This window comes from Falco peregrinus, chromosome 6 (assembly GCF_023634155.1).
Source record: "Falco peregrinus isolate bFalPer1 chromosome 6, bFalPer1.pri, whole genome shotgun sequence".
In the NCBI taxonomy this organism is placed as follows: Eukaryota; Metazoa; Chordata; class Aves; order Falconiformes; family Falconidae; genus Falco; species Falco peregrinus.
The window spans coordinates 67,396,919-67,420,184 of NC_073726.1; the positions used below are offsets into that span (position 1 = coordinate 67,396,919).

At 40.4% G+C, this 23,266-nt stretch overlaps 1 protein-coding gene and 1 long non-coding RNA gene across 11 annotated transcripts in view; one reads left to right on the forward strand and one right to left on the reverse strand.

Annotated features, from left to right (window-relative positions):
- FGD4 (FYVE, RhoGEF and PH domain containing 4) overlaps window positions 1–23,266 on the reverse strand; it is a 110,211-nt gene that overhangs the window by 51,630 nt on the left and 35,315 nt on the right. The window contains exon 1 of one of the 9 annotated variants that reach the window (XM_027792985.2): window positions 15,975–16,263. The exons of 4 other annotated variants lie outside the window; for them this stretch is intronic. Coding sequence is in view for 1 of the 5 variants with exons in the window: in XM_027792983.2 (XP_027648784.1) it covers window positions 1,494–1,509 (16 nt within the window). In the remaining 4 variants the exon portion in view is untranslated. Of the gene's footprint in view, window positions 1–1,493; window positions 1,762–14,226; window positions 14,386–15,974; window positions 16,264–23,266 lie in introns of those variants that run through there. 4 more of the 9 variants (XM_005241777.4, XM_055807420.1, XM_027792986.2 and 1 more) reach the window with 4 other exon arrangements.
- Window positions 1,753–7,912, forward strand: LOC129784694 (uncharacterized). Of its 2 annotated transcripts, XR_008747696.1 has the most exons (4): window positions 1,753–1,857; window positions 3,684–3,892; window positions 4,610–6,886; window positions 7,334–7,909. It is a non-coding gene; the product is annotated as an uncharacterized LOC129784694 (long non-coding RNA). The 2 variants fall into 2 exon arrangements; XR_008747695.1 differs by having other exon boundaries at window positions 4,610–7,912.

A 23,266-nucleotide genomic window follows, 5' to 3' on the forward strand; every position in this document is an offset into this window, starting at 1 on the left:
ATACAAATATTTGATCTCTAAAATAAATCAAAAAAAGTTGGAGATCACAACTTCACCAATATATTGGACATTCAGACTAACACAGTTATATGTAAGTATACTGTAGGCCTCTGCAAACCAAAATAACGCAAAGTAAGCAAAAGGGCAAGAGGGAAGATGAGTTGAAATACCAAAAATAGTAGTTATGGTACCACATGGAGCTTCCTGAAAATCAGTCAGGGTTTAATGTTACATTTACAGGAAAAGAATATGCATTGCAGATCCCAGAAAACAGCTCTTAAGAGCTAGATCAGTGGGAAAAAAAAGTTTCCTATATCCACATGTAGATTCTTCTCAGGATACAGCAAAATAATGCATAAAGAGTGGGAAGAAAGGTGTGATTCCCATCCTTTTGGTTGATTATCAAAAGCTAGAGGGAGAAGGGAAATTTCAAATTTGATCATAAAACAAATAAAGGAGTCAACAGAATGATTTCAAAACAAATATTCCTTGTACCCAAGAATAATCAGATGCCCACAAGTATTGAAATCAGGAGAACTGGGGTAGAGCTATTTGCATACATCTGCTCCAGGCTTCTCTAGCAAATCCCTCAAACTCAGTCCACCAGTGACTCCCTTCCCTCTATTTAGTCTCAGAGGGCTTTCCAGAGGGAGGCCAGCATTCTGAACCTAAACCTTCCACAGATCTGCTTTGTCCACCTCTCTGTGGAAAACTGAATTCAGAATACTTACTGTCTTATATTAAGCTGTTAGGGTTGGGTAAGCCTTTTCATGTAACTTACCCTTAGGCTGAACTTTTCTCAGAACTGAAAAATGCACTCACTTGCAAGTAAAGCAGTATTTTCAATAGTAATCTTAAAAATTCAGTTGCAAGTGTATTTGTAATGGAAAAAATCCAAACCTTTCACTGGATGGTGCAATAAAAGAAAACATCCTTTAATTCTGGAAGCCAATTCTGTACATTCAATGTAGTAGCATAAGCATCAGTTAAATGGATTATTGCAACAATATATGTGAAAACCTGATTGTAAGCCAGAAGCATACATCTACTTCCTAGAACAACGAGAGATATCATTCTTAGAGCCAATGCTTACTTATAGAATTGTCCTACAGAAACCTTGCAGCTATAAACAGCTTGATGAATCTGGCAAATAAGCTAGGAACAGAAACCACTTATAAACATGACAAAACTGATTTGCTTTTAAGAAAATCTTGAGCTGGTGAAAGCAGCAGCAAAATGAGCCAAAAGCTGCAGATTTCTCTGTGTGGCAGATGCATCAGGCAAGTGGTTCAAGAGACTGCAAGCTCATTTACTGAGAACAGGAGGAAAAAGCCACCAGAGCATTCCAGTTGTATTGCATCATGAGGCAGCTGGATGTTCACTGGTCTATTTACTTCAAACTAGAAAGTTTAACTCTTGGTGTTTCTGGACACAAAACCACCACAAGTCTTGAAGAGATGAAAGTTTAACAGAAGCATCCCGTTCAGTCTTACCTGGTTCAGAAGACATTGTAAATATAATCCGGTACCACTGCACGAGGACTTGATTTTGCAATGGCAATAACCCCGTGACAGGCTCACATATATCCTATCTACAAGTCTTATAAGTTGCCAGAAAGGACTTCTCACCAGATGTTCTGTATATGCTGACAGTTTACATGCTGGGTCTTTCAATTACACTATGCTCCTCCTCTTCAAAGGCAAGCCCGTTTTGAGAGGAAAAACGTAAGCATGCAAACCAGTCCGCTCAGAGAAGAGACTGAAGTCTGCTCACTACTAAAGAGGAAAAACAAAGGAATCGGCTTATGTAACCTACAAACTGCTGGAGAGAGGAGGAGGAGGAGGAGGAGGGACTGCTGTAAGTTGTTTTGGTTAATGCCTCAGCTAGTATGAAAGTTCTGTCACTATTAATTGCGTTGCTCTTTGAAATTAAAGCAGGATCAGGGTTAAAGGACAAGTTAATACATCTCTCCAGTTGGTACTTTGTTCTCTCTTTATACCGCATGACGTTAATTTCTAATCTTTTTCATTGCACAATCTGTATTTAAATTTATGCCTAAAAGGAAGTAAATACAACATGCAGGACACCAGAGCAGTGACCAAAAATGTCTACATTAAAGAACTGTCATGAAAACGTTAGTTTGTCACAGATTAAAAGTCACCAAAATAATTAAAAATCGATTTTTAAATGGTATAAACTAGAAGTTGTGTTCCAGGGTAGAATACAGAGACATTAGAGTGAATGCTGAACTGTGAAAATGCACATTTTTAAAAAGTGAAAGCATTAACTGAAAAGAGAAGTTAATGCAAGTAACTTTATTATTCACAGCTCTTACACCACGTGATTCCCGGTTGCCACACTTTCATCCCAGCAGGAGAAAGAAACTGGGATGTAAATCCAGCCCTGTCAATTTGGATAATATGCATCACAATTTAGCAGCCAGCTTGTCATTCAGTGCAGCTGAGGTCATCTTCAACCACTGCCTTGGTCCGAACCGCAGGTCTCTACAGCCTGTTCTACCACCAGTCCTCACATTCAAGGCTCTGCAGAAGCACAGCACTGCAGAGCTGCTCTGGAGGACAAGTACCACGGGTTACAGGGAACAGGCTTGCAAAACAACCCATTGTTATGAGTATCTGTTTTTTACTGAGGAGACAGCCCTCTGGAATAGGGCAGCTAATTATTTCCTTTCTATTACAGATGTTGAATAAAGGGGGTTGTTGCCAAAAACAGTAAAAGCAACTATTTTCCTCCAGTAATTTCAACACTTCATTGCCTTTTTCTTTTTGAGATGAGCAGATGCAAGTTCCACACATATGGATTTGAAATCTAAATGGAACCCGTTTTTAGCACTTTGACCAAGATTTTCATGTGTTGTTTTTATTTTGAGCATTTATTTTTAAACTGCTGGACTAGGAAGCTGCATTTCGCCATCCTTGATACTCCTAGCAAGTAATCCCAGGCTCCTTAAAGGCACATGTAAACTGTATTCACCCAGGTCATCAACACAGCATTAAAACAAACAATAACAGTAGCTGAGTTTCGTAAGACTAAGAGAACTCTAGTGCACAGGTTACATCTCTGTTTTGAAGTTCACCTCCAAGAGTTCAAAGCTTGCCCCCTTTTTTGGGCTTCCACATGAAGTACATCTACCACATAACACCTTGTCTCTCCAGAAAAGCCTTTGCTGAGAAGATAAATTTTCTACTCAGTTTCCCATATTTGAAACAAACCACTTTCCGCACCAGCCTGGTTCGTCCACCTGCCAGTGAGGCTTTGTGAGCCTTGCTTCACTTGGTGTACACTTCCCAACCCAGGAAAACTACTGATAATGCCTGTCATACAAGTATGTGACAGACTTTAAATTCAGATGGGTTCAGCAATAAAGTTTTCAATTTTCACACAAGCAATATAGTAGGCTGGAAAACTGTAAGAGAAATTGCTACAAAATAATACAGGAAACAGTTAGTTCAGATAAGCAGCTACATAAATGCAAGTTACTAATCGCTGTAAGCAAAGAGGAAGGGTCACACAAGTAAAAATAGAGGCCAGAGAGGAAATCAAGTCTCCCTTTCCAGGAAACGTATATAATTACTGTTACAAACTTTGTAACGTGACACACATGGGGTGGATGACATCTGACCTACCAGACTCTGCTGTCTGTTCACCCATTCCTGCTGCAGGGACAAGGCAGAGAACCAGCGAGAGATCAGAGCTCTGACCAGCCGCTGAGAGGTCCACCTTGGACTGCGCGCAGGCAACCACCCCACTCGCACCAGCCCCCAGAGAGTAACATGGCTCGTCTGCCGCTCAAGGAGAGAGAAGGAATTCTACACACATGAAGGAAACTGTGGATTTTATTTCATTTCCAGAAGGAGTAGCATTAAAACAGGTATAAAGTCGTCACCAAAGCCCATCTTTAAAACACATGCTTAACTCCTCCTTTTTAAAAAAAGGTAAAAGATTAATTGTTTGATCTCTATTTGATTAGCTAGCAGATGAGGGGATTTGAGAGAGATTAAAACTAATACAATGGGGACATCTCATTAACCTACTTCCTTGGTTTCACATGAGTTTTATACCAACTTTGCTCACTCTATGAGCAGAAATGTGCAAACCGCACAATGCAGTTATATTGGCAAGTATTAGTTCAAAACTCATTGGCAAGAAGTACAGCTGTGTCTTACCTGTCACCAGAACATGCCTGTTAAAGATAATTAAGGTAATAAAAAATAATGTTAGTTTTATTAAATTTCTCTAAAAAGCAGAAGAGGAGCATGAAGAATAACTTGTTAAATAAAACATTCTCATTAGTGGTAATAAAAATTGCGCTACTGAGTAGTTGCTGTCATTTAGTATGAATGAAGTATCTACACAATCTAAAACCAGCATGGTTTTAGTCCAGACACTTGCGCAGCAGACTAGTTCTATGATACTAAGTTACCTCAAATCAAAATTATTGGAGTGATTAAATTATATGTGAGCCAATAATTAAGAGTTTTTACAAACACCTCGCAACAAACATACAGCATTTATTGATTTTCCACCTCCAAGCACTTTTCAAACTAAACGTCACAAGTTTTCTCTCGGTACTTTCCCTCTTTTACAGATACAGGGACTCGAATTATGTACCTGACTCATTTGAATATTCCTGATGTGATGAAGCTGGAATTGAGAAGGAAGTCACAAGAGTACTGTTAGGAAACCTGGAAAGCTGAACTAAGTATTACGAGCTACTTGGGCAGCATGCCACACTGACACACCCCCAAAAACATGTAAGCTCATGTGACAGTGAATCACAGCCCGGCATTCAGCATGGATGTCTTCGTTTGGCTCCTCTTTACTGCGCATTCACTTCAGGCATCAAGCATTTGAGAAGAGGTTTGCTGAGGATGCTGCATCAGGACATGATATGAAGTTTCTGCAGGCCAGTGAAGACGAGTGATTTTTGTCCCATCCAAAGGATCAGTAACCCATGCAACACCCTCACACAGAATGCAGCATGACCATTTCTGGATTTCAAAATATCAGTGCTCTGCACTGAAAGCATCCCCCAACCTTTTTTCCCTGTGAGAGATCTTGAGACATTTCAACAAGTCCAAGACAGATGTAAAAACCACAACAGCTAAAAAGGCACCTGTCACACGGCTCCCAGAAAGTTGGTGTGGTTGACTTTTACAGTTATCTACCAGTACTTCAGAAGCACAGCAGTTTAGTCATGGACAAAAATGAAAGCACGCTTTGTGCTTACCCCAAAATAGCTTCTGAGGTGCTATTAAAAGCATCTCTTAAAAGCTCAGCAGTAGTCTGCAGACAGGTTCAACTTGGCTCCCAGCTATTCTCAGGGCAATGAGACTAGCTACCAAGATACCACACACCTTTGTCCCAAAGTGACCCCCAATTCTGTCAGACCTTATATGTTTTTTTCATGCATTTTTCATGATTCTTGCGATAGTTAAAAATCAGTAACAAGTGATTTTATTCAGAAGGCTGGATGGATATAAACAATAGCTTGAATAAAAAAATCCAAAGCACACAACTTGCTAAATACTGTAGCTTTGGACAGACACTTCTATAACAATGGATTGAAGAAAAAAAAAAAAAAAAAAAAGTCTGAAAATTCATTTGGGTGCAGACACACAAAAGAAAGAACACCTTTGGAACTGCAGGTACACAGGAATGTACACTTGTCTAGTTCAAAACTTGGGAGAAAGCTGCACTGCCTCAGGCAGGCTAAACGGAAGGTGACCGTCACCTTCCTACCTGCACCTTCTTGTACCGCAGCAATGACTATCCTCTACTTTCTTTTTGAGCGCTGTGCAAGAGCTCAAGCAAGGCTTGCCACTGGTGCTTCATGGTTTCTTTTGATCATAACTGAGGACACAATTAGGGCTTCCTGCCTCTCATCACCATGGGTGGATAGTATAATCTCAGAGCCAAAACATGGCAAAGTAAATGGCTTTAAAAGTCAGGCAGCCAACGACCAAGAGCTACAAACAAGGAAAACCACCACATGGGTGTTCAGTTTACCCTCTCTGCCAAGGAAAGAGAGATGAAGCCCAAAAGGATGCAATGAATGTTAATGCTGCATTTTAGTTTAGTGTTTCTACGACCAAGACAAGCAAACCCCACTCCCACCATTCCCCTTGCAGCTAGTATCACATTCCTCCCTTACAAAAATGTCCAGCCCATGGTAAGCCAATGCAACCTAGCAGGCAAAGCAAATTTTTGTTCCAGTTGAGCAAGCTGAATCAGTGTTTTGTACAATGTGACAAGCTCCGGGAGGTACATGGTGGTCATAGCACAGCCAGAGGGAAGGAACACGATGGCCCTTCCCAGTGCCAGGCTGTCATGTAAACTCGGCTCTGAAATCTCATCAAGGGACAGCAACAGGGGATCAGCCCAAGGCCTGTAGATGTTAACGATGACTGAATGCAGTAGCTGTGAAGCATTGACAAGGACACTTGACTGGGTACCGAAAGGATGAAATTCACGTGTCGTTGCCTGAGATCCTCACGAGAGACAAAGAGAGAAAGAGTCTGCGTGCAACCCAAGAGCTCCCTTATGCCAAGGGCTGGTTGCTGGAAAAGGAACTCCTCTCCTTGCACTGGGTCTTGTCTGGCACCACAGCAAGCCTGTTCACCCCATTAACCTGCCAGAAGTGTATTCATTTTCTTTTGGATTGTTCTGTCAATTTAGCAGGCTGAGATGGCCCATGGGGTCAGATAAGCATCACTGTCAACAGAGGAGAAAGTGGGAGAGAACAAAATCCTTCCAGGAAGCAGACCTAATTATTTGCTGTCTTGTTAAGCTGTGTCCTTCAAGCTTTGCCACACAAGCACGTGAAGAAGAAACAAACAGCCATATGACAACTCAAGATCTGCAGGTATATAATGAATAAAAAGATGGGGAAAAAACTTTTAGATTAAGCAAATGACCTACAGAAACAAGTGACCACCAGGAAAAGGAGAGAGGAGGAAAAGTCCACACAGAAGTGGGATGGGGCAGGGTGTGTGTGTGTGTTTAGGAATGAGTATTCAGTACTGCTGCAGCAAGGAAAAATAACAATAGCACCTTAAGATAGGTAACTAGCCCCCAGCAAGGTGAGAAACACTATGGGAGACTCTGGATCCGCAGCCCAAACAGAAACAAGTTTGTTGAAAGGACACTTTCTGAAATCAAAAACCTTTTCCATCACTCCCTCCCCTAGCTCTCCTGGTTCACATGCAAGGAGATTTAAGACAAGCAGCCTCAAGGCAGGTGTGATGCACAACTACCATGCCATAATTAGAAACTAAACAGTATTTTTCCATCTTTTTTCCTTTTCTTCCAGCTCAGTTGTATCATGTGCCCCAAAGGGAAAACCTGTGGCTGCACAAGGACCCAAAGGACACACAATAAAACTTCTAAGGGGAAAAGTCTGCCTTTTTGTCCTACATTAGTACAGCATTTTTCATTGTAGCATCTTGGTGTCTGCAATTTAGTTCAAGCATAAATGTAACACAAGCAACTACAAAACTCTCCAACCAAAATTAAATGGTTGCAGTTCTACAAAATCAAAGAACTACATTAAAGATTATTGAGCACCAGGTCACCGACATCTATCCTATTAGCATTTATAAAAGGACTACTTTTGCTATGGGAACTGTATGTTTTATACTAACCATATAAAGCTTTTTTTCTGTAGTATTCCCATACTTAAAAAAAAATAATCCAGGAATCTAATCTGTCGTTCACTTTTTAATTAATCTTCTCTAGGAAAGAAAGACCAGCAATTGTTAAAGGACTTTTGGTTTTAGATGTGGGAAGTGGTTAAAGGCTTTGCCTCTATCAACCGGGTTTGATTTGCCAGTTGTCCTGTTTAACAAAAAAGGCTTAATGGTTCACTATTTCTTATACCTCCTTTTTTATATATATATATATATATAAATGAAAATTGAGAGAAAGCTTCATGTTATGATTTAGGGAAGAGGCAATTACTGTGTTTATAGCATTATCCATTCTTATTACACTAACACACAGTTAAGAAATACATACAAAGAGAAGACCCTCTGGTCCTGCAGCTCTACCTTTTCGCATGTTGTCTTCATTGCTTTCACCTTCCCATACCTTCCCCCTTGAGAAGGCTGCTTCTTCAAGCCTCCTGCCTTCAACCACAGCTGCTGCCTCTTCCCCAGTGACAGTATTACCTCTGATGATGACATTCTTACTTGCCACTGTGCTCTCCTGCCAGCCAAGACATGCAGCTACACCAGCAGAGCTGGGTGGTGCTGGGTCAGGAGAGCAGCTCTGGTGCCCCACCAGCTGGGAATCATGTTGTAGCTGTTGGCACAAAAATCCATACCCTTCTTCAAGGGAGGGTGGAAAAAAGGGACGAGGAAAAATCTTGTGACCAGCCCTAGCAGTATTGTGCCACCTGCCTTTACTCACCTTCACAGATTCAACATATCACTCATTTAACATCTTTGCAAAACAACTTAAGGGCACAGACTCTCATTTTCCAGTTAGATCAGCTTTTGGTCACACATACAACACACACGTACCCCTGAAAAAAACTCCACAACCCAAGCCAGAAAGACCAGCACACAGGATTTTCTTCAGATTCAGCAGTACAGTAAAAGGCTGAATCTGTAACTTAAAAATTATCCCTGCCACGTTAGAATTCCAAGCAGTACAAAGACTCGCAAATGAAGCAGGTCAGAATGCAGTGACCGTGATTTTGCTTCCATACAAAAAAAAAAAAAGTTTAGGCAGTGATAGATACTAAAACTAACGTACAAATTAGATTATTTGAATTATTAAAAAACAGCATGGAAGATTCACAATAAGCACCAAAGTAGAATTAATACATCAGTACGTTTTTGCAGTAGATAAAAGCATACAAACCATGGTCAGGAAAAAAAAATATTAAAAAAAAAATCATTTGGTCAGATATTCTGTGTCTGAAAAGAAGCAGCAGCAGATGTTTGGGTAACCTGTGGTAGTAGGCAGCAAACACACAATCCTCATCGCTTCCAGCATCAGTTGTTTAGGGATCACCTACATCAGCAGATGCATTTGTGCAACTGTATTTTACCAGCTGCTGGAAGACATTTTAACCATAAATCTGTTCAGCCTTTTCCTGAATCCCATTTATATTATTTCATTATATTGTTTACACAGAATATGGGACAGTATAGGCATTTTCAATATATTCTACTTTAACTCTGACTCCATGCTTTCTAGGGGAGAGAAACTTGATGGCACAATACATTTGCCCCTCCCCTTCCACCTTTCTCTGTCCTCCCTGTCACATTATAGAAAGTGTCAGATGAACTTTCTACAGAAGACATCAGTTCCTAAAACTCATGGAGCCATAGACTGGTTTGGGCAGGAAGGGACCTTTAAGGATCACGCAGTTGAGTCCCCCTGCACGCACAGGGACAGCTTTCACCAGATGAGGTCTCAGGGCAAAAAATTCCACTACCTGTTTGTAACTATTTCCTTCTGCCTCAAATATATAAACAGCTTTAGTCTCCTGACTCTGTTCTGCTAGAGCCAATTTAATCTAGTACTTACAGGGGAGTCAGCAAATCAGGACCTTCTTTCCAGAGCTTTCTCTCCCCTGCCATTAATACCTAGTACTGCTTTTTTCCCAGCCCATCCAGCCTTGTGTATATCAAGCATCCAGAGAAAACCTATCAAAAAGAACTCCCCAGATCAATTTCAAAGAAGGAAGGTAACATTAGGACAGTGGTGACAAATAAGAGAATGTAGAAGTGTATTTCAGCTTTTGGTGCAATAAGGGTGAAGATCAGAGCAGTTGTGACTGTTTTACATAGTAGAGGTTGTGCTGATAGTTAAACACAGCCTTCACAGAGACATCAGCACTAATGAAACTGTAATTTCCTTTAAATTATTGCTGTCCACACCCCAGACCTCATCAGCCAGACAGTAATAGCTTTTCATCATTTATTTTAACGCAAAAGTAATCAATAAGCTTTTCCCCACGGTTCTTTTACTGTTATCTATTAACTCTAAAAACCTAGAATCAGAAGACAGCTGTAAAACAGACACAGCCAAGTTTAGTTGTCTTTCTCATGTAAAGGGATTCTAAAATGCCACCTGATTTTGCAATAGACTGGATTAAAGCAGTTTCAGTGATCTACAAAGAAAGTCTTAATCCATCAAAACATGACCAGTAGACTACAGTATAAAAGAACTGTAAGTGTTGGATTGAGCAGCTTTTCCCTCTCATCATGACTGTATTCTGTGCATCGTTTTGCACTGAAAATGTCTATTATCAAATTGCAGGAATATCACGTTTCTGTTAGCTTTGTGGATCATTTATGCAAGCTGAGGACATTCCATAGAAGACATACACAAAAAACCCAAAACAACTCAGCTACTAACCAGTTTTACTCCAGGGTTAAGCAGCAAGCCAAAAATCATTCTACAGTTTTCAGAATTTTTCAACAGTCGGAAAATTTTGGAATATTCTTAGTCAAACCAAGGAAACATCAGCAATAAGACAAGTAACATCAGCAGTAAGACAAGTCTGGAAAAATTAAGTCAATTTTTTAAAAAGACTATATTTTACAATTAATAAAAATCAGGTTTATAAACACACACACAAATTACAAGCAGTAATTATCCTGTTATGGCAGAAACCAGACCACGGCTTGCAGAATAAGTGGCAAAAGGGGGAAGAATTGGTGGTCAAGGTGCTTTAACTACAGTGCTCTAGACGGAGTTTTTAATAAGACCATTATCCAAAAATAACAGGATGCTAGTTAAACAACAGAGGGGTGTGCAGCATTGCCAACTTTACTAAGGGCAAATGGTTCTCACCCTGCTAACTGTGAAGATTTCATAATATTAGATTTTAACTGTTGTGTTTCGATTCTTAGATAAAGCTTTAATTCCACCACTAAGTCTTCCATTTATTTTGGCTTATAGCAGCTATCTTTAAAAGCTTGTAGCAGCTCCCACAGTTAAAACTGCCTTAAACAGAGAAATCTTGACAAGCCAAGGGACCAAAACACTTGCCGGTTGCACTGCAGTGGGTGGCCAAGTCATAACAGCAACATAAGGTTTCAAGCAATGGTGTGAACAAGAGCTACTGAAGAGAACAGACATCAAAATTAGTCATGGAAACCTGCCTTGGCACACAGAGCTACCAGAGAACTATTACAGCTGTAGAGAAAAGTAGCAACAGGTAATTTTATATAAGCTATGAACCCTTTTGATATTTTAGAAAGCTTAATAATACTTGAACGTGTTCAATGCAAGTAAAACCAGCATCAAATTATTTTTCTAGGTACTTTATTTTAGTTTCAATTTAACATCTGCAAGCATGATATGGAAAGCCATCAAACTATTCCGAATTACAAAGACATTTCATGCTTTCATTCATCTGCCTGAGCATCAGTAACCTTAAGAAAGGGAAAAGAAAAAAAAATAAACTAGCTCCTGTAGGAAATGAGACAGGGCTGTAGGAGCACACAACAGAGATGCTGGGTGATACTAGAAAGAAAAATTCCAAGTGAGAAGTTCAGGTTGTGTCCTGCAGAAGAACTCATTACAGAATTAACTTGTTCATTCTAGTAGTACTACAAATCTTGAGCTAATTTTCCCTCTATTACTCAAGCAACAACCATGTATGACACCACTCCAGGAATACACCATACCACCCATGTCACTACTCAGTGCCTGCAAAACAAAACTCTGAACTGTAGAAGAGACTGGAATTCAAGTCTTCTGAAGCGTCAATTCCCAGTTCATGAGCCTTTGCTAAAAAGGCTGGCACACTACATTGTTTCTATTTTAGCTATCGAATCTAAACCAGATACTCAGAACTATAACTGCAACACTACTTAATTGGGCAGCCAAACATGGATTATTTTTGGTTTTTTCCCCAATAATTGTTACTACAAGTGGAACAGACAAGTTGCAACACTGCTTAGTATCAGGGTTAGCTGCATCTATACCACCTTCATTAAGGTAAAGTTCTGCGGTGGTGGGAAAACCACAACATCAAAGTACAGGTAAGCATCGTGCTGCTAGTAGAGTTCATTTCTCAAGTGCCTGCTTAAGTTCTCTGCTAAAAGGAAACCCATGACATTGGCAATGACTTCAGCATTTCTTGCTCAGTTCCTGAAGTGTAGTGTGACATTGGATTTTGGTCATTTACTATAGTTTAAAGTTTTGTTTATAGTTAGGTTACCATAGCTAGTAACAGTCTGTGACTCTCAGTGTGCCAGAATAAAAGTCTACTGAACATATAAGTGAGACATAAGCTACATGGTTGCCCCTGACTGAGGGGAGCAGGGGAAAAACCCACACAAAACTCCCTCAGTGAGCAAATCGCTCCTTTCAGCCCTGACTGAGCTCCACATTCCCAAAGGTATTCAAGTACTCACTTTGCTCAGATATTCATCAAAAGTAAACAATTTCCATGTCTTTCCATGTATCTATCAGTCCAAGTAGTATTTTTATACTTGAAATGAACAGCTAATTATTGCATACAGTAAGAGCAACTGGGTGAACTGGGAAAAAAAATTAGAAACAATTTCACTTCAAGATATTCCATTGCTGGCACACAGTCATTTATCCCCATCCTGTTCTTCTCCCAACAAGTATTACTTGGGAGGAATGTTTTCTGAAATCATTTGCATAACGGCTCTGAGTTTTCAGGTTCTTCAACTAGACACCTCAACAAGGAAGGACAAAAGTACTTCTGCACTAAATGTAAGCCTCTCTGGAAAAAGCTAAAAAACCTCCTACAGCTCACAGATGTATAACTGATCTGCACATTGCCAGTCTCTCACATTCAGTCACTCATAGTTTCACTGTACTGGTTTAGTTTGGTGATCTGCTTTCAAACAAATTCCACAGATTTGATATCTTCTAAAATCTGGGACAGCAATTTCTAGCATCATGAAAAAAGCATTAATGCCTGCATTTTGTCCCCACCCATACAAAGCACAAAAGACGCAAGCAATTTTACATGACTAAGGCCCAGCAAACAGACCAACAGCAGCAGTGCTTGTGTCAGCAGGTTTATCCTCCCACATCCCGCATCCCGAGGACTCCATTATTTCATGGGGGCTGCAAAGAGAACAGTTTGTAAACAGGCAGAAGACTTTCCGAAACAGTTGGCCCTTCAGAGGGTGCTGCAGGCTTTAACCTTGAAATAGCCATGCTGCTCTAAGGAGACAGTACAGAGCCTAGGCTTGCTTGTTTGTTTTAATGTTCAGAATACACAAGTAAACAGCAGCTTAAAAATGTATTGAGCTTGTTTAAAAGCTCCACCAAGTAGCAGCCTGAACACAACGTATAAATAAACCCATGTCAAACAGCATTCCACAGTCATGTGTCAAGTGAAAAGCAGAAAGACTTGTCTGTCTCAAAGAAAACAATTGTGATCGCTTATATGCAAGCTAGCTTCCTATATACTGACTCGGGATTTTACCATTTAATAACAAGTTTCCTGAAAGTGTAGTATGTACAGGCATTACAAACAAGAGTATGATAAGCCCACTGTATACTAGGTTGTATTTCTAGACATTATTTTTTGGGGACTTCATTCAAAATATTTTTGTGAGACAACGTACCTGAACTGAGTTTACCCTCTTGAAAAACCCTAGTAAATCCCTACTCAGTATGACCCGTCACCTCTGCTGGCCCCCAAAGCCTGTATTTTAGAATAAATCTCCTTCAAGAGATCATGTAGCAGATTACACTGCCCCTCATTTGTTTGCATTAAGCTTAAACATCAGAACCACTTGTAATAATCTACCAAAGATAAAACTCTTTAAAAAAAAAAATCATTAATGTCAAACAGACATTTAACAGCTCCTCTGTTACATGGAAATGGGATGTCTACTATGAAAGGCCAGATGCTCAAATGGATTAAAGAGTGTCTAGCCTTTAAATCCTGCATCCACAAATCAACACTGACCTAGTGACCTAAAGTAAAATTTAATAATAATAATAAAAAGTATTCAACAGCCACACACAGACTATTCAAGAAGGAAATAAAATCGTTAGCTCATGACTATTTGGACATTTACACAGTGCTCATCAGAGAATATAGTAAGAGCTGGAGAATGCCAAATCTAAAGTCCCCTATTTATCCTTGAAACAGGTTTAGCAAAGGCAGCGGAAAAGCAAGGTTCTCAGCACACCAGCAGCCTGCAATCAGGAGAAATGACCTCTGGAAGGGGTGCACAAGCTATTTATTACCTTTATGGTGATATGATTGTTGCTGTCTGTGAAGACTTGCCAGCGAGATGGTAATTCACATCCACGGCGAGAGCAAATCCTGCAGGTAACAGCTACCTTACCAGAAACAGACCAGTGAACAGTAACACATCCCACACCAGCTACAGAATAACCTTGAGGTGGTTGCCCTTCCCTCCAGCTAGGTTCAGCAAAGAGTCAGAACGGTGAAAGTCTAATCTGTTTTCAAGCACAAAAGCCAATCTGCCTCCCGTGTTCCTTTTAACAACGCAATTACAGACCTGCAACTTGCATGTGTGAACAAGTCCACTGCAGCCAATTAAAAGCAAGTTTTGCATAAATCATCCACTTCAACAGCAATGCAATACTTAAATTCTGGAGCAGGAAAGGGTTAAAAAAAATCCTTTTAGTTACAACATGATACAGCTTCCATTAAGAGCGTTTGCCCAGTTCCACCAACGTGCAAGTGTGACATGATGTCTGAAAGGACTTGAGGCACATATACCAGGCTTCCACAAGCACAAGAAAAGCTCATACACCACAAACAGTTAAAGTACTCAAAGAAACAAAACCCTTCCAACCTCCCCCACACACACTTTTGTTAGGCATTCCAAGTCTTGGAATGCATCTTGTAGGTTAAACATTTATCCCAGTCAAATATGTTGCAATTGTAACTTACTAATTCCATCGGTAACTTTCCTCCCAGACTCCAAAGCACTGACATTTTAAGTGCATAAAAGCAGAGTGCAGATCAGTGGAATCGGGACTAACACAGTTTTAATTAAAAGCCTCTAGTAGTGTCCTCCCCTGTACCAAATAAAAATGGCAGTCCTGGCAAGAGGGATGAATGTAAAAGCTTTATTTGAAAAGGGAAAGCCCATACGTGACTAAAAATATCTGCTGAAGTAACATTTTATTTATTTGGGGTACAAACTAATTTTAATGCCTCTCCTTTAAGTCTGTAATTTGAACTACATACAAATAATGTTGTAAGTTCGTCATGTACTTATTATGAAAAAAATTAATACTCCTAGCTCCTACAGCACACCAAAAAATGTCTTTTAATGGGTACAAAAGCCTTACAAGCATGTATTTCTAATTTTATTTTCCCCTTTAAATGAAATCTTGCCATCAAAAGTGTCACGATATTCGCGGAGTATCCTGAAAACTCATGTCAAGTGTCCGTATAATCAAGGTCTATAAGAGAAGGAGTCCAAAATGTTTGGTTAGTTGGCGAGTTGGAGAGAGGGGCAGAGGGTGGGAACGAAGAGTGGAAAACCTGCTCCTGCATTCTGCCTCCCTTACGCTGTTTCCTCTGGGCAAACTGCATAAAACACCCTAAACATCCATTGTACTGCCAGCTCTGTTTGAACATTTCCCCCTCATCTCACCCTTCATGCCAGTATGAAAACCAAACACGTATCACATCCAAAAAGAAATCACTGAGACAAAAAGCAATCAGCGTGAAAAGGCATGTAAATCAGATTTGGCAGCGAACGGCATTTCATAAAGACAAGAGATATTGCTCCATTTGTATCAGTTTGGCCAGTTATTGTTCTAACTTACTACTTTAATGACCCCAAATTAAACTGCTTGAACTGAAACAGACAAACAAAGATATTTAAAATACAATTCTCACACACACACCCTCTTAACAATAAGCATTATTTCCATGCTGCTACAATCCTTAAATCATACAGTCACTGCACCAATTATAAATTAGTCACATACACAATGAATTTAGTACTGACCTTGCGAAAAGCTTACTCCTCTTGGCTAGAAATCATTAATAGTTTTGGGAAAATCCTTTTATGTGCTCCTCCAGCTAGCTAATCCCAGCCTTCCATTAACGCACTCCATTGCGGATAATTGCCGACAGCACACGCTCCCCTGCTTTTGCTGGTTCCCAACCCAGCAAGGATAATCACATTCCGGCGGGGAGCGAACAGATGGCAGCATCCATGGTAACCAGTCCTCCCCAGCTAGTGGTAGCACTGGGAGACTCCCGGGGACTGGGCAACAAGCGTTCTTTGTGCTTCAGCCTTGCAAAGCCTTAGTGAAGGGAGAGCCAGCTCCTAGAGCTCACTGGGCATGCCTAGCAGGTGCCTTGCCTTCGCAAGCAGGCAGAACACCTTAACAAAAGCTTGCAACCAGGTTTAACCTTGACACTGCCTACTCCTGCACCCTCCTTCAGCAGGGGGGAAAGGAGGGCAAAACACACACTAAGGTGGAGGTGAAGCTAGCAAGGGTTTTCATTTGCTATTAAAACAGAGGGTTCAGAGAAATTAGCTGAAGACTGTTTCCCACCCCCCCCACCCCCCCCCACCCCCGACAAAATTATTTTCTGAAGGCAGGCTTAGTTCCCCTGAATGGGTTTGATTTTAGCACGAAGGGAGTGTTTGCTGCCTGATCTCTATCTCCTGGACCTTGCAATTGTTCCCCTCAAGAATACTCTAATCTCCCAACCTGGGGGTTTCTGAACAAGAACTGCACTGACCCTAGCTTTTGGTCTTAGGGCTCCTGCCACAGTTATCTGCTCCACATCTGCGAGACCAACGCTGATTCAGCAGCAGGCAAAGCTGCCGTGTCTCTGCTGCATGACTGGGTTGCTGGTGGAGGCGTGTCTGGAAAACCCTTTTTTTGCATCAAAGCTGTGCCTGAAACCACTGCTCTCACCAGGCCAGACCCACGCAGCTACACCCGCACCGACGGCGACAGCGTGCACCAGCTCTGCGAAATTCCCACCAACATTATCTGGAGGCAAAAGGGAAGTGGCTTTTCAAGACCATCTGATAATGATCTTGTCTGCAAAATAGAGCTTTGGAAGTGCATATTAAGGCTTTAAATACTGATGAGTTGCATGGGACCATGTCCCAACATATTTAAGGCTTGAAACACTGAACGTACAAAAGCACAGTAGTCTGTGGACTAAGGCTAGTGATGCATTCAAACTTTCTCTCCTCTCACTCAAAACCATGTAGCGTTTATGACTAGCACTGTGTCAAAAATTTTTGAGTAATACTACTTAAAGCTGAGAGAAGTTTGCACTTCAGGTTCCTACATGTTAACTTAGGCCTAGTGAATTATTCTTTTGAGGAAGGGAAAATTGTTTCCTTTCTCCCTTAATGACACCTTTGATCCTGTAGCTGGTCCTGCAGGGCAGCATTTGCTCCTGTAATGGACTGAAAAACCCTGTGCTGGAGCCCACCATCACAAAAACACCCGTCTTTTCCCGTGGGTGGCTCCAGGCACGAAGCTCAATAATTTTCTTCTGCAACCCCAACCCCCACCCCAACCCTAAATTTCAGTTTACCTCATCCTTACTGCAAAAGGAAATCAGTTTTGTTTCACAGCAAGCACAATGAAGTTTTTCTTACATTGGTAAGAGATACCTCTATTAAACTGCTAGTGCATTAACACTGGAAGTCTCTCAGATCACTGCTGGTAGCGTTTGAGTACCTGTAAGCCATACAAGAGCCCCCTGCCACGGAAAGCATGGCAGCTGAAGAGGATGCAGACCTCAGAGGGGTCTCACAGGGCTCACAAGGGTACCGGGGACAGGCATGGGACCAAACCCAGGTCTGCTGACTTCCCCTCCAGGACCACGGTCCTTCTGACTCATGCCGCTAATTTCAACCCATTTTCTTCCTCTAAATAAGCAATCTTTACATCATCAAAAATGTCTTAAGCAACCACAGACACCAATCATCCATCAGCAACAAGGGCAAAATAATGTAAGGAAGGAAGCCAATTTCCTATTTAACTTGCCAATTGTTAATATTAAAAACTTTACAGCATTTAAGCATTACAGAACACACCAACAGCATTTCTTGTTTTGCCTCTTAAAAATAATGACCGTGGCTCAGAAATTAGTTTTAGTATGCTAATAGATTTTACTTATTTATGCATTTCTGGAAAAAAATTGTGGCAATTATGTTCTTGGCAAACAGACTGACTTCAAAATTACAGGGATTCAAGTTCAGTTTCAGTCTTTTCCTTCATGAAAGAGACCTCCTACAAAGTAATTTTCTAGATTTATGTGAATTCTAACTTTGTATTAAAAAAAATGTTGTCTACTGAAATATTATAAGCAATTTTGGCATTGGAAAACATGTTCCAGACACTGATAAAAACCCTCAGACCATCTGTTTTTGAACAAGTACTAGCTGTACTCATTATAGGAGGGCTGCTAGCAGAGTGAGGGTAACAACATTCAGAATCCATTTTGGATAAACTACATGGAGCAGCCACCACACAAAGAAAGAGGCAATGGGCTGCACTACACATTTTGACAAAAGCACTGTTAAAGTTACATGGAGCAGCACTAAAAAAGTACCTTCAGTATTACCTGACAAAGGATTTATTCAAACTACTTGAAAATGAGAGAGGAAAACAGCACATCCAAAATAATTTTGAGGAGGGGAGGACAAGGGAAAGAAAACTTAGCTATCTCCCCTTATTCTTTGGCCCAGTCCAAGCCAGATAGGAGTTTAGGAATAAATTGTTTTTAGCTGGAAGATATTAATGAAAAATAAGCAACACATTGACATCCTGTCTCCTGAATTGATTCCATTGAAGGGACTGTCCTTTGTAACGATGACACCATATGCTTCAACTTTTTCCAGTCCCAGCTGCTATCCGATAGACCAAGACTTTGGTATTTTACTCAAGTTGATGAGTACTCAAACTAGGCTTTAGAAATGTATGTTTTTCAATTTGGATATGTTATTTTGTTGGTGATGATTGCTTAAAATCTGTTCACCCAAAACAAGTTATGTGAGTTTAGAATAAGGCATATTGATATTGACAGAAGTTAGTCTCCATCCTCTGCATAAGATATGGAAGTTTTATTTATAAAGCCAACCACAGCATCTAGGTAAGCGACACTGGGCCTCACACCTGCATAATTTTGAACTTCTGCCCATTCCTCACACTTGTTTTTCGAATTCTACTGAAACAGCCTCATAACTCCTTACAGTTGCACCAACTGTACATTACTGCCAGAGATAAAGATAAAGCTATACAATAGACCACTGATCTGCTCTATTATAGTATCACATTTATTTCTAAAAAGAAAGCAACTTCAACATAATACGTATGTATGTCTTTTAACTTGATGCCATCTGGTATTGAGGAAGTTCACTTCAAGGTAAACAAGGCATCTACACTTTTAAGAGTATAAAAAACTCTTCTGCAAGCAATTGTAAGGGCTGAAATCTGCAAAATTTCCTCTGACTTGTCTAGAATCTCAAGATTTAACATTTTTTGTGATAAGCACAGAAGGGTTATGGCTTCCACACTAGTCCTTTAAGATCCCTTTGTATGACAGAGATGGTTTTCCAGTCTTGTCTCAACTGACTGTCTTCCTAAATTAAAAAAAACAATGGTACTTAGCAGAAGGAAAGTAATGAACTAACCCTTGCAGACAGCAAATTCTTCCTCAGCAGCACCTCTACAGACATAAAGCAAATGGAGATTTCATGCCTGGTGAGTTGCACTCCCCTTACTTCCAGACTGCATGGGTTTTCATTGACACTTGCTCCCTCAACATCACAAGGAAAAGACTATAAAGTTTCTTCTTCTTTCACAGAGTGCCCATGTAGCCTGGGAGTGCATGTGTGCTGAGCATGGGAGAAGGGGCAGCAACTGTTTTGCTCTTGTTCTTATGGCCACTGTTTGATTAAACGAAGTCAACATTTTGAGAGATAAACCTTTCCCTTCCAAACTGCTACTGCTTACAAAAGTGGGATTCGCAGCAGGGAGACAACCTATCTCCTTCTCACCAGTTCAGTGACACAGACTGTCTCCATCCACTGCAGCAATCATTCTTCTAATATTACAACAGCTGTTTCTGTGGATGTTTCTTTTTGGCAACTGTCATAAAAGCACAACAAAGAAACATGGACAGAGCTCATACTAGGCCATCTTAGTCACCTACCTGGTGTACAAGCCTGAAAGTTATCCTTCCTTTATAAGCAGTCCTTCAAAATAACTTTCAAGTTATGAAATTAAATTCCTTATAGAAATAGTAAACCCAAGGCTTCTATTGTTATGTCTCCAAAGATAACTATTTTCAGATCAGGAACAGCACCAGCCCAATACACATAAACACTTATTCCATAAACTGGAATTACTTTAGTTTCCAAATACTTTATGGCACCTCACCCACTGAGCTGTATCAGTAGTGCCTCCAAGCTAGTAATGCCTGTAGAGAAGGACATTGTTTTTCCTTTAAAGCCGATACCAAAGTATATCTAGAGTTAGTCAGGCACATTAATTAAAATAATGGAAAGTAAATAATGTAAAATGTAATTTCAAAGAAACATACGTCCATCCAAAGGCCATAGAATAGAATCCCTTTCTCCAGTAAAGAAATTTCTCTTGGAAATTGCTGATCAGGAACAGTTAGTTAACAGGATTTCTTGTAAATGCTGAATTATTTTTATGTCAACAGTAAAATGTAGTGCACAGAAGAGTTGTTAAGGAGAATGTGTGATAGCACAGCCTCCCTAAAGAGGATACTGCAGCTCAGGCCTTGCACATACAAGGCACAAGACAGCTCGTATTGGTGGTACCTACTTAGAAGCAAGAAGTTTAGAGTTCCTTTTGCAAGATGTGCATGAACAGAGAGAAAGGGAGAGCCAACATCAAGGGACTTACATTCCAACAGCAGAATAAACTGTGACACTAATGCTTTTCAATCCGTCTGCATTAAAAAAAAAAAAAAAAGCAAAAAAAAAAAAAGCAAGAGGGATGACAAAAGCAAAGCTGGTTTTAGCTAAGAACTCAGTTTGTCAAGGTAGGACAATTCAGTTCAGTATCTCAAAGCATCCAACAATAGGGCACAGCAACCACCAGACATGCCTGATTATTTCTGCAGTCACACAGAGTGTTTCCATGGAAAAGCAGCAGCCTCCTAGGTTTGACATTCAGTGTCTGACAGCTGAGCCAGCCAAAGCTCAGACACGCAAGACTCAAAGAGAGATCACAGACAGCTCTTTGGACAGGGTTCTGAGCAATGCAAGAGTAAATCCAGCTCTGGGGAAGAGCCTAACCCCAGGGGCTCTGCCCTGTGCTCTTTATTTACCAGTTAAGCTCCTACTGAAAGCAGAATAGACATCAGAGTAGCACATGGGTGTGAACTGTGGCCACGGGGCTTTCCTTTCTCTTTAGGCTTTACTAAACAGTTTCTGAGAAGTCTGGATGGGAACTGCAGGACTGCTTTTCTACCCTGGCCTGGACAACTCCCAACAGAACTTGTAAACAAAAAGATAGAAACGGTGTTTCTGGAAGAAAAACAGCCTGTACATTCCTTCCTCTATGAAGCATCCTTCAACAAAAACCATGAACAGTAGGAGAGTAAGAAAATGCAGAGAAACCATGCTACTACCATAAAATAATTCAAGATGTTATGGGTATTCAGTGTGCTAATCTCCTCTGTGCACGTACAGGAAGTTTTCGTACTTCATCAATTAAACCTGGGGGAAAAAAAAAAAAACTTGTTATAACTCCAGAACTTTAATTTATGCTTCATAGAGGTAATCTGAGGTACACCAGGAGTGGTGGTATTTGAGCTGTGCTAAATATTACATCAGTGTCCTTGTGATTTAGCCCACTGCAGGTGGCTAACCTATTAGTGGCAAAGAATGCAGAAAAAAAAATAATCTTAAAATGCATTTAGCAGACTCACATAATACACATTGATGCAATTTAAATTCCTCTCCAAACTCAGCAGTTCTTTGCCACAGATTTCCAAGATCTAGAAACACCTGGTTTAGATCCAACATAAACACCCTTCTGAGCACTCTGTAACAGTTTTCTGACCAAGCAACAGACGAATTTTACAGAACACCTTGCTCTTCCCTAGCCTGAAGCTCCTTCAGCAGGTTGAGAGATCAGTCAGCAGTAAGGTGTCTACAGACACCAGGCTTGGGATTTGATCAAGCAGTTGTGGAGCATGCTCCACCCATGCCCACAGCTGGCAGCTCCACTGACAAGTGGAAGGAAAAGTGGTATCACAGGATTTATTGGTAGCCACCAAGGCCACACCAACAAAAACTAAAAATTCCACCTACCTCTTGTGCCAGCTCACACATGTGGGTTCGCTTTTTTAAATCCCAAATTTAAGGTATCACTTAGGCCGACAGCAACTATGTGTATCACTAGAGTCATCCAAAATATTCCTGGTTTTATTTTGTATACATTTCAATGTCTCAAAGTTCTCTTTGCAGTCTACCTCCTCCCACAAGGATGAGTTTCACAGTTGCACAAAAACGAAGGTTTTGGCAGAGACTATTTAGACAAATCTGATGGGTACTAGTGGTCTTGGTCACTGCTGGGGCTTCCAGGTGGACCCATGACAAATACATGCCGTTAGAGGCACAGCGCACAAAATCACAGGTTCTCTCTTTCTCAGATCATATTCAATATAAGTAACAGGTCCAATATAGTTTATTACTATGCAGCATTTCACTTGCAGTAAGAATATCATGAATGCTTGTATTATTACTGCTAACAACATACAATACAACAAAGAAGGAGCCATACCTTTCAAGGATCTTACTCTTTTGCTACAAGGGGACGGGGAAGGATATTAGCACATGGGTTACTCCAATACCTTGAAAGGTCTAGACTTCTCATAGTTTGTATTTAATTGCAGAAGTATTTACTACATATAAGGATAAAGAAAAAAAATAAACAATGTAAATCAAGATATGCCTCCAAAGAAAGACTCCTACACATTCTGAGAAAGTAGTAATGACTGACATACACACATACAAAGCCGAACTAAAACAGTGATCTTGCTCACCAGAAAAAATTTTGGAAACACTGCTGAAGTTTTAATTGTCTCTGCTATAGCACTGGTGAGCTCACTGAGTCAAAGCCATGCAGTACAAACAGGGATGAATGTTTAACAGCGTTTCTATGTCCCTCAAGTAACGCAATATAGTGCAAATTCATACATGTAGTGTATATCTACACTACAGCGAAATATGCTCCATCCAGTCTGCCTGTATTTATATTTTAAACAGCTAGAATATAG